Source organism: Anser brachyrhynchus (assembly GCF_964034855.1).
Source record: "Anser brachyrhynchus genome assembly, chromosome: 1".
Taxonomy (NCBI): domain Eukaryota; kingdom Metazoa; phylum Chordata; class Aves; order Anseriformes; family Anatidae; genus Anser; species Anser brachyrhynchus.
The window spans coordinates 196,603,861-196,616,201 of NC_137694.1; the positions used below are offsets into that span (position 1 = coordinate 196,603,861).

Sequence of the window (12,341 nt, forward strand, 5' to 3'; positions counted from 1 at the left end):
CATTCTTTGGTGCAGGACTAAGGAAATCTCTAGATGATCTTCTGGTGCAAGATCATAACAGTAAAGCAAGGCCACAGCCAAGAATTTTATGAATGTGCCTGGAAACTTTGTTAAATTGCAGTATCTATCCGCCTGACAGCTCTGTAGCGCTCTGATGCCAAACCTTCAGAGAAAATCCTAAGCACTTACAGGAAAGATCCTCTGCACTTAAAGTATCCGGTACTTTCAGTATGTATGACTTAAATTGCTTTCCAGACTGGGGAAATGTTTCTCAGCACAAGGGTTTTATCTAAATGATGGAAAACCTTCCCCAGGGTCTCACTCGTGTTCTGCCTCCATGCTGGGAAAAGACCTCAATGTATCAATGTACACTGTCCTCTTTGCCCCAGTGCTGTGGTTTCCATCATAAGAAAACTCAGGCATGAGGGCTGAAAGGGAGCCATGGTGTACTCTGGTCTAAACTGTCAGAGACCCAGGACAGGGTGCCTTGGAGCCAGAAAGTAGAAAGTTGCTGGCTCCTTCCTTTGTGGCTAAGTCTCAAGTTCTGGTCCCTGCTCCAAGAACTGCTTGTGCACTTTACCTCTAACTATTTCTTGGCAAATGGACAGCCCATCTTGGAAGCATCATCCAGAACCCATCTATCCCTGGGGAGGAGACAGATGTGGTCTGAATTCTCTCAAACAAATACAAGAGCAACACAAGCCACAAGCTCCCATTTCCTTGCAAAGGCGTGGTGCTAGGCTACTATAGAAAAAGGAAAGGACTACCTACAGTGAGATCTGCCTGCATTGTTCTTTTTTTTTTTTTTTTTTTGGAGAAGCCTAGATACATGTCTTAATGAGGGCATCCATGGCTATCAGTCCTAAGAGAGCACATGTATGTAGAAGTTTTACTAAAAGATGGCTTGCTGCCAAACATGCGTCTTCTGGTAGTTAACACTCTATAGACTGTCTGATCCTGATCATTTTCTCCCTGGATGCGTAACAGGTAGTCTGGCACTGGACCTAGTGCTCCAGGTCTCATTTCAGCTACCAGGTCCAACATGGGGCGCCTAGCTGGGGGGGACTTCAATATTTTTATCATTGTGCAATTAGTCATATACTGACCCTAAGAGACTAAAAACATGCCTGTGACAAAATCAGGCCACAGAAAAGATGTCTACCAGAACACTGTTGCCAGACTTTGCATTTTAAGAAGAAACACTTGAGTCCCTTCCAGAGATTCTGGATCTAGAGTTTCAGTGCTGACATAGAGGGTAAAGAAACTCATATTGTAACAGAAAATTGCTTTGATTTGTCTTTTGAATCAGCCTCTTCTTTTACTGCCTAATGTTTTAACATATGACCTTCCACTCAGTAATCTGCTACAATATATTTAGCATGAGAAACCTTTCCCCTTTTGACTGATTTTGTCTTTTCCTTTTATCAATATTTTTTTTTCTTTAAGGTAGTTCCACATCTTGTTGAATCTTAGGAGTGTTTGACTGAATTAGTTTCTAAAACAATATCTTAAATCCTCTTTTACAACAAGTCACACCAGATTTCTGATAAAAATAGTCCTTGGTCATAAACATCTGAAAAATAATGAAAGGAAAATGAAAATTAGTATCTTTTCATTACACCAGAAGAACATAAAGGAAACTTCCTGCACAGGCCTGCTTACCTGAAACTACTGCCTAAACAAGAAAATTTCTCTAGTTCACATTCTCCAGTTCTTCACTTAGCAAAACCATATGAGCCAAAGTCCAGTGTTGATATTCATGCTTAAAAGCAGTTGTGTCTATCATGACCTTGTTCAAGGCACTACACATCTGCTGATCAGCCTTAGAACAAGTTTGTTATGTACCAGCCTGTTCATGGAGGTGTCAGCACTCATTGCAAACTTCCGCTTCAGTTATTGGGTTTCCCTTGTGTTCTCTGCAGCACCAGGAGAGTAATTTCCTTCTTTATTTTTTTCAAACGATTTCTCAAGGTTTTCTGTATTTTTGTTCTCATGATCATGGGGTTATTTGCATTGGTCCTATTCCACATCATTAAAACTACACATTCTTGATTATATGCATTTTCCTTTTTCATACTTAATTATGAAATCTCAAGAGAAAAATACATTCAGCTGTTGGTGTAAGAGTCCAGCAGGAAGTCCAATCCATTGCAACACAACCACCCATGAAAGAACTGGCAGTTAACAACATTTTTTTATGTGTTGGCGTAGCATATGTTGTTTTTCTATAGACACTTTTTCTTTAATTATGACATTCAGCACGTCCTTTTGTGTAGAATGAAATCTCTATCAAGAGGTCAAATAAAGGCAAGTAATAAAATTGATTGCAGAAAGCAAATGTCTCATTTTGTTATCTCCATAAAAACAAGTAAGGATTTGTTTTTTCAGTGTTCATCTGTGGAGCACAGTTCAAGTCTGAGCAAGGTGCTTACCAAGGGTGACACAGACGAGTCAGTCTTCATCTCACCAAAATCCAGGCAGGCCTGTCCTTCATTTTAGGACTATTTCTTTAGAATCACATTCATAAAGCAGTTATGGTGGTGACTATTCAACAATACAAATATTATTAAATTAGAATAAAATAATGCTTATTATAGTGAGAAGCACTGTAACAGGCTGTCTCTGTGAGTTATGTGCCTGGACTTCCTTATCAATTGCCCAATTAATATTCTCATGAATAGTCTTTGCTGAGGTCCTGTTAAACAGCAGATTGAATATGTAATTCCAAGACTCATGGGGTTTTCTGCACAGAGACTCACACTGACTACTAACTGTTCTATTATAAAATGGATGATGGCTCTGAATTGAATTTTAGACAGCGGTCTGTTTTTTTTTGTTGTTTGTTTGTTTTTTTCCATTCTCTGATACCTTTGGTGCTGGTTCTAACACTGGATAAGTTTGCTTCTTTTAACTACAGCTCAGTTTTTCATGCTTTGATATGCCCTATATACACGATAAAACATATTCTTCTAGCCACACAGCTCAGGAATTTGGAGGGAACTGGGTGAGTGCATGTCAGATCTGAATCTGGCTGAACATGCACACAGCATCTTTTGATATTACTCCAGTGACAGCACTGGTCATGCTTTGGATTTGAACTCTGATGTCTGCAATATCTTACATGTTCCTCATCAAAAGTAAGGGCCTGTTGATAAGAGAAGGAGCAAGTACCTTGAGCTGCTTTTTTGAAGTTCAGAGGCCAGCCTACCTGACTGAGTCTTTCATCATTCCCAGTGGGTTTGGGGCCCACTTATTAATTGCTTGGTAACTGGGTGGCAAGGAATATGAGGTGGTGTTAAAATTCTGCTCTCTTATTAGGTTTTGATCCTTGAGCTGAACACAACCTAAGGTAATGCTTCAGACTGGATCCCCTGGCCTGATATGCTCTTACATATGCATTCTTATTCCAAGATGATTTTTTTCCCAGTTTAGTACCACTTAGTGAGCCTAAATTTACAACTTTAAGTCTGGACAGGCTTAAAGTGCTATTCCACTCTCATTTATGGCAATCCTAACCCATTCCCTCCCTCACTCCGCAGACACCCATGCAGGCCCATTCTGTGTTTTTGCAGATCTTTTACTGATGACTGTCTATAGGAGCAGAAATGAGCTAGATGTATGAAGCTTCTGTCCCTGAAATGACAGAGATGTCTAAGACACGTACTAGCGTGTAGTGTTATTTTCTGCATTAGAGAGAAGAAACATAATGTTGTGTTGACTATCTAAGATTCATTTTATTGTTTATATTCACTAAAAATATATGCATAATATTTTTAACTAGGTAAATGACCTTACAGTTTTATATCTTCCCAATAAGCTGTGACCAGTTATGAAATACACTATTTCGACCATGAAGTCTGTCATCTTTTTCTCTGATTTACGCAGAACCTTATGGATAACAAATAAAGTTTCTCCTTATTGCAGGAGGGTGGAGGAAAGAAAAAAAAAAAAAAACCAATGAATATCTGAACAGGCTGCCATAAATACAGCTTGTTTGGCATGCTTGTCCCCAAGATTAAATGATTTGTGGCCTGGATTCAGAAATGTTTTACTGTTCTTTGCTTCTCACTCAGAGGATTCAGCTATTTAGATCAGGCTAATTTTCAACTGAAGGAACTGAAGAGCTATTATTCTCCCCGAAGGTTATCTCCTTTGTTTAAAAACTGGTGGCAAACCATTGACCACTGTATTTGTTTCAAAGACGGCAGCAGTGGGGGAGGAGAGTTATATCTGGAAAACTCCCACATGCAAACTCCCAAGGTTATTTCCTGAAATAAAACAAATAGTTTCACAAGTGATGAAATGAACTTCACATGGTTTCCAGCAACTTTCTCCCGAACTGTAACAGAGGATGAGCTCATCAGGTTATGCTCCATGGGATTTAAGAGGGTATACTTCTTGTCATAAAGCATGTCAGAATGTAGTATCTTTTCAGCTTCTACCACTGTGTCAAAGTTTATTGATGTTGGCCAACTTCTACAAGTACATGTACAAGGGGAAGAAAGAAACAAACTTATGCACAGAAAAACGCCTTTAGTAGTGAGGTTAAAACTCCAGAAACCTTAGAAAAGTGGGACTAAATATTCCATATTATTGGTTAGGCTCTTAGACAAGGTCATTCTCTGAATTATTCTCCTTTCTGAAGCAATTGGCACTTACAGACTCTCTTTGCTCAATGGATATCCAAGAACAGATGGCAGATTAGCTATTAGCAAGCAGTAATTGCATTTTGGTTTTATTTTGATTTTAAGTGAAGGAACTCATTGTCTGTTGAGCGATGATAATAAAAGCAGACTTCCTTCTGTATCAGGTATGTCAGGGCTGGGAGCAGGTTCAACAATAGCATGTAGATACATTGTGAAAGCTTACTAGGAAATGCAGACATCCAGAGCAAACGCAGGATGAAACTGGTGTTTCTAGATCTTGCTGCTCATGCAGCATGACATTAGGAGAGCATGCCCTAGCTGGGAAGGAGAATCACTGGGTGTGCTGGGCACTCATGCTGGGGACAGTTTTCATACAAGCCCTGTTTTCAGAGTATTGGGCTGGACCTCCCCCTGTGTATAACGCTCAGCTGATCTCCATGCAGGTGGAGGGAGGCAAACACATCTGAAAATGTATCTTCTATAAGCAATGGGAGCTCCTCTAACCCAGAAGGCTGTAGTGTAGACCAGTAAGTTTAAAAATATTAGTTGGGCAAGAATTAAGGGAATAAAAGATAGGTTAGTCCAGAAAAGTAAAATATAGATAAAGTTGTTTTGCAGTCAGTTCAGCCTCTGCAGGGAATTGCTTTACTGCAAAGAATGTCTCCCAGCTTCCATCTCACTCATCTTTCTTATGAAATAGGCTCCCTCCCACATGTGTAAGGACGTCTTTCTAGCTCCTGCCATCTAGAATATCCTCCTTGTGCGTATTGCTTAAATGGACTCTGTTTTTGCCTTATGACTTAACGCTTTCTTTTATTCATTGTGAAATGATTTTATATGCTTTTTAGTAAATGTGACAGGTAGTGTATTACCCACTGTCATCTTTTATTTAGTACCATAAAGCATTAAGGAATACAGTTACTACATGGCATTCAGGACACTGTATAATACTGCATTGTATTGCATTACAGCTTGGGACAGTTCTGTGCCTTGAAAGAGGCACTCTCTTTTCCTTTGCCTACATCTTTCTCCAATTTTTTTTTTGTTTTTTTTTCTGACTTTCCCCATGTCCAGTATCTGATTTCCATGATTTCCCCCAGCGTATCTGATGAGGACAATGTTTGAAATGCTTGTCTGCTTGGAATGGTCTTGTTATTTCAGTCTCATGTCTTAGCTCCTACAAGAAATACAGGAGTTGCTTACATCTCCTCAAGCTGTTTCCCCGACACTTGACAGTTTGTGAGGGGCCAACCTCCAGAGACTGAATTTGGGTTGACCATGTTCCCAAGTCTATTTAAACCAGTTAATTCTGCAAAACTGCACAGAAAATCCTATTAGAAAACTGTAGATCCATTCCTGGCTGCACTACTTCAGACTGTAAATTAGCACATGGGGACAGAGGTAAGAGGGAATCAAACTGTTTGAAAGCTCTTGAAGAGTCTACTCCAGTGTCAAGTGAAGGCTCTGAGTGGCTTTGCATTTCATCCCTTGTGAAGGATTATAGAAACAGCATTTGTGTCCTTTATTGTCAAACAGATTTTCTTTCTGTGTGGAAAAGCCATACCTTCATCCTGTTATATTTTTATTGAGAATTCTTCTCCCATTCTTCCCTCTAGCCTTTCCTTATAATGAGTTACTCTATAATTGCTGTATTTGCTATGATAGAGATAAGTCACTGTGCTTTGATTTTATAAGCTTTTCAATGTGCTGCTTTATTTCTCAATTTACCTGTTCAACTTGGATAATGCAGAGCTGTGCCAGGCATTGCTCTGAGCTAGTCAGCAGGGGCAGAGCACCCCAATCTGTTGGATTCAGAGTTTTAGTTAGATGAAAAACTGACAGAGCATGTCTCCTTGGGGAACAAGAACATTGGTAACATGCTTTTGCTACTGGTGTGCTGAGTAACATGCACAGATTTTTTTTGTTTGGGGTACATATACAAGCCCATCTGTGCTCATATCTGGCTGGGAAGGGGAACCTTTCTGTGAGAAATATGAACTACATTGAATCCCCCAATGAAATGTGTGGTTATAGTGGGAAAATTGCAAGAATTTACTGCCCAAGGGAAAAAAAAATACTCTCAGGTATAGGAGGAATTTGCTATGTTTTAATATGGTAACCTTTGTTCTGACTTAGGGCATGGTTGCTTCATTCAAAAGTGCAGAATTTGCTTTCATCAAAACTGTTTTATTTTTATCCATTTTCCTGGACATTTTGGACTCTGTGAATATCCTCTCTCCTCTTGGGTTGGTGTACTGGGTGTTCTCAGAGTCCAAAGTTGCTCACCATTTCTGAAGGAACTCAGTAGGGTTGGCTGGACATTTTGTTTCATTCCAGATTAGGGAAAAAGACAAAAGAAAAAAAAAAAAAGAAAAGAGTTTTTTGTTTGTTGGTTGGTTTCTTTTTTTGGTGTTGTTGTTGTTACAGAAATATATATATATATATATATATATATATATAACAGACTTGTGTATAGATGTTCCTGATGAAAATTACAACAAAACTCATTTGCAGGTGGTCTTTATTTTCATTGAATTTTCAGTTTCCCAGTGCAAAATCACTTGGTCAAAACAGAACAAAACAAACAAAACTTTGTGAACTATGCAGTCAAGGCTGTATTTGCTTAGAAAGGATGGCTCAGGGTGTGAAAACATTTCATCTTGAATGAAAGCATCTTAAAAAGATGTCACAAATAGATCTTTGGAGATTTTTACAAGAAACACAGACTTTTATCTTCTAAGTTTCAGGTTGTTTGGAAGCAAGAATTATTACCTTGTCAGAAGGGTACAATGAACCATTGACACACATCCACACTGCTTACAGCTTTGTGCAAGGAGGTATTTACAGCCAGAAACCAGTGAAAAGCCACCTGAAAAGTAAATTCACTTACCATGAATTTTGCAACATTTCTCTGGGTTTCCGTTTTCCATGAGTATTTAACTAAAAAAGAAATTTATTTGCTTAGGTTTTTTGTTTGTTTGTTTGTTTGTTTGTTGGGGGGGGGGGGGGGGAGGGATATTCAGTGTATTATTGAGTCTTGGTTCTGAAATTAAGTAGAGTGGTTTGGTGGGGAGAATTCCTCAACAGCCAAAGTCAGGAGAAGGCATTGGTTTTACATTTAGGCTGCCTGCAGTTGAGGTTGACCAAATCTTCAGCACAAAACTGGGGCTGATGTTCAGTTTAAGATCAGGACACCAGAGCTCAGATGTTTACATGAAAGCTAGTGCCCATGTTAACATTTGTTCAATGCAGTTGGATAACTGAGTGAAGACCTATCAGAGTGTAAGTCCCTCTGACTATGTTGAGGAGGATCTCAGCTTGCTGACACACAGGTGGCTCTCTGAGACAGCACAGCTTTACAGGACTCTGAGACTGATAGATGTGTTGCTGGACCTCTCCATCCTCATGGAGACCAGGAAGGAAATCATATGATATCGTAAATGGTGTTAGAAATCTGTGAGTAATTTAGCTGGGTTCAATTACTCAAGACCTCCATGCATTATATGGGGAGTGTAGATAGTCATTTCACATATGGAGGCTCAGATTCAAATATCTTGACTGGAAACTGCATGTTGCCTTGAAGCCATCTGATCTTTGAAATTTCACCACACTAAAATTTTCAGTGCACAAAAATCTAGTTGTTTGCCATTTGTCAGTGCTGGGAGCCAAATTCCGCTATTGGTAACAGCTGGACAATGCAAGTACATGGCGCAACTGAGAGGACATTTTGACTTTTAGGGAGCTGGGTCTTGACGCAGTTCCCATTATCTTTGGAGTGAGGGATTTACAGCAGCTGAGGTTTTACCTCAGCACAAGCAAACTTTAGGAACAATTGAGTATTTGCTCAGGCAAAGTTGTGAAATTTTAATTAAGTAAGAGCTTGGTTGTTTGTCTTGAAGTTACTCATTATGGTGGTGGGTGAGCCAGCTTCCGGTTTCTGTTCTGTCATTGTAAGTGTGGAGAACCTACTTGTATTCATTGTCCTTTGACACCAGAAGAATCACGCCATAAGAAGACTGTCAGAATGTGACCTAACACATGCTTCTGAGAGGAAATACTTAAGCACAATAAACAAACTTCCAGTCACTCTTTCCTTGTTATTGCTGTTTTGCTCAGAGAGCATCTCTCCCCAGAGCATCAAATTTGTGAAGCAGGGATGTTTGCCTTTTTTCTTCGCTCTGTCTTACTTGATTATTCTCATGTTTGCAACTTGTATTAAAGCTCAAATTCTGTTTTAAAACTGAAATAGCGAGACGGGAGTTATATAATCAATATTGATGTAAAAGTAATGATATATTTATCATAAAATAAAGACGGTGTACAATTGAGTATTGTTGTTCTTATTGTTTAATGGGGGTTGAATTAAGAGAATGTACTTTGTGCTTCCTATTTAATAATGAATGCTCCTAGTTCCAACTTTAAAGTCTTAAGAAGTCATAGACTTTAAATGCAAATAATTTGTTCTGTTTTATAAATTGTTGTGTTTTTTGCCTTCCTGTAACTGGAACAACATACTAATTTCTACAAGTTGTGACTACTAACAGAGAGCAATCACCTCACAGACTTGTACCGAAAAGAAGAGACCATCAGTGTGGCAGGGAACGGCTGCATCCACAGTCCTCGCTTCCCAAGCAGTTACCCCAGGAACCTCCTGCTGACGTGGCGGCTCCACTCCCCGGAGAGCACCAGGATCCAGCTGGCCTTTGATAATCAGTTTGGACTGGAAGAGCCTGAAAATGAAATCTGCAGGTGAGTGGCAAACTGTCTTGTGTGGAATATTGCAAAGAGCTCCTTAGTATGACCTTCTAGCTTAACGGCGTGGACATTGGCATGAGACCACAAACCAAAACCCGAGTAACCCTGGCCCTGCTTCAAGCCCCAGGCTTCCAGGAGTTCCTTCCAACATGCCTTGGTCTTCGAGTTTATCATAAACTGAGCTACCCTAGACTTGAAGAAGTTTTGGCAGGCTTTTATCCTTCTATAACATTCCAGTTACAATGCACTTGTACACTCAAATCCAGCCACCTAACAGCTCAGGAACTACTTTAACATGATTTTGTCCTCTATCATCTCTGTCATGTTTCAGCCAGGCAAAAACATCTTTTTCAGTAGGTGTAAGGCACTGGGTGGAGTGCATGAGTAGGTATGTGTATGTATTGGGGTGTGAGGGACAAATAAAAATGCATGGAAAAATATAATGATGTTCTTCAAATTATTTGTTTATCTTTAATGTTATTCTTCACTGGCACAGTTTCTTTTAAAACCTTTAAATGTAGGCCCACAAACATCAGTATACTCTGCACAGTAATATATCTAATAGGGTATACTCTACCGTATTGCAGTTCCTTTGTTTTTTTCTTTTAGGCCAAAATGGCCATAAGCTCGGTTGATCTGGCTGATTAACCCAGGTGGATAAACTGCTTTGCAACAGCAGAGCACAAAGCTGAATCTCGCCAGCATTCGCTAAAATGCTATAAATACAATTTTTTGGTTTGTTTATATTTCCTTTGTTCAACTATGTGGTCTGTGAGGGACAGCAGGCTCAAGATTGCCGTGTGCTCCAAAAGCCAGATTACTGTGATGCAGCTTACATCAAAAGCTCAAGTCTCAGCTTCCAGCTCTCTGCCTGATCATGCTGTTACTTGTGCCTTATCTATGCAGAGAACTCAGTTGTTAGGATTTCTGCACACCCAGACCCTGCTTATCTTATCTTCTTTGTTAATTAATTTGCATTTATAGGACTTGGTAGCTCTGCAGGGTTTTACAGGGTGGATTTTCTTTGTGTGTTTTTGCTTTGTTGATTTTCCGCGTTACCAATAGAGAGAACCATTTCTGCAGGTTTGTTTTCCATTTAGCAATAAAGGAATGCAGACTGAAGCTGGCTCTCCTCTCCTGCGCATTTATTGTCTTGGCAGCTTCTGCTCTGCTCGGGTGCTGCTGGTCTGAGATCAGCAGCACAGTAATAAGTTACCTCCTAGCACCTCGAACAATTTTGCAGATTGAAAGCCTAATGCATTCAGAAGCGGCCTGTTAATATTTACATAGTGGATAAACTGTGGCTGACCTTAAATCATTGCAACTTTGAAACAGAGGGCTAATTTACCATGGAAAAAGATGAAATATTTTCTTTCAAGAGTCATTAAAGGTGGTGGCACAGTGAGGGGAAGTCAAGCCATTATTGGAACTCTGGACTTTGACCATCTTGGAAGATGTTCCGCCTGCTTTTCCCAGAGAAGCTAATTTAGGATGCAGAGAGAAGCAAAGACCTTCCGTAATCTATATGACTATAGAAGCTGGAGAAATATCACATTCTTTTCAGAAATAGAGCTTTCCCTGGAGTTACTGGAACAGTTTTATTTGCCTAGTATTACTTCCAGAGCGAGGAATTTCTAAGAGAGACGGCTTGTAATGGCTTTAAGCCTGTTCATTTCTGTATGCATAGCTAGATTTTTTTGTTAATGCTTAATATGTTTTTCAAAACTAGTTTTTTTCTTCAACTTTAGTCCCTGACAATCCCTCCAGTGCTGCTTTAGAAAGACAGCTAGGCATGTTTTTAATTGAAATGAATGCTTTGAGTAAAGCATGTGCTTGAATACTGTGTGTATTGGACAAGTAATTCAGGGTCTCTACACCTTAGTTCCTTTTGTACTTGCTTTTGACTTTATGATTTTTTCCAAAAAGTTCCTAGTGTTTTCTTTCAATTTTTCATTAATGCTAATTATTGTAATTTGCATACTATTAAGGCTGAACTGATTGAAATTCATTCAGGCTGAGGAATGAAAAGGTACATTTTAGCAGAGCTGTTTCAGAGGGGGAAATATTTCAGGTTTTGCAGATCTTTCTAGAAGTGCTGTTAGCATTTCCACAGGTAATTGATAAAGGGTGATTCTAAAAAGCAATTAAGTTATCCAGCCTCTGAGGCTCTGTGGATGCACAGAAACAACAGAAATTGCACCTACTCCCATGGTTTTTGCAGCCAAGTCTTTGCTGTTGAAAGCAGAGAAACTTACTTAGAAGGGCTTTGCCCCATTTTTGCTAGCAGCTGCTCTGGCTCCTGGCCTTAGGAAGTGGAGGCCAATCAGGGCAATTTTCACAAAAGACTACAAGGTTTTGTTCAATCTCCTACTGAAAACCACACAACATCTTGTTTTAGGAAATGTATTCACTGGATGCTGCTGGAGGAGCCAATCTGTTTGGCACAGGGCCTCAGGGAAGGTGGCAGGGCAAGAGGCCAGACCTGCAGGGCCCTGGGGCAGGAGTTAACACCACGGGCTTTGGGCAACCTAAATGTCCTTCAGCTGACACCACCTCAAAGCATGGCCCAGCTGTGCCTGCCAGCTCAGCAAAGGGGCTGTTGTGCTGCCCAGGGGCAGTGGAGGACGTTTGCATGGGCGGTGGGGGAGTTCTTCTGGGATACCACATCCATCCCCACCAGACAGCAGGGGCCTGGGCAGGGGATGGTGGAGAGAGCCCAAGACGAATTTACCTCAGTCTTGAACTAAACTTTCTAATGTCACAAAAAATGTTTGCTTCAGCAGGGTTTGGGCAGATGTAGTGATTCAGTTATGGTGAATCTGTTATTTTCTGTCCTGTGTAATTTGGGGGTTGTGAATGTAAAAGCAGCAGGACTGATATTCTCAAGCTGCATCATGCTTGGATTTTTTTTCACATGGGCTCTCAGCAGAAAAAGGAAAG

General features: G+C 40.1%; 1 protein-coding gene across 7 annotated transcripts in view; it reads left to right on the forward strand.

Annotated features, from left to right (window-relative positions):
- The window catches only part of PDGFD (platelet derived growth factor D), a 144,605-nt gene that overhangs the window by 75,286 nt on the left and 56,978 nt on the right, over nucleotides 1-12,341 (forward strand). For 4 of the 7 annotated variants that reach the window (XM_080577700.1, XM_080577703.1, XM_080577702.1 and 1 more), the window contains exon 2: nucleotides 9,191-9,395. In XM_080577700.1, coding sequence (XP_080433826.1) covers nucleotides 9,191-9,395 — 205 coding nt within the window. The remainder of the gene's footprint in view (nucleotides 1-9,190; nucleotides 9,396-12,341) is intronic. The other 3 variants (XM_080577701.1, XM_080577704.1, XM_080577706.1) reach the window with 1 other exon arrangement.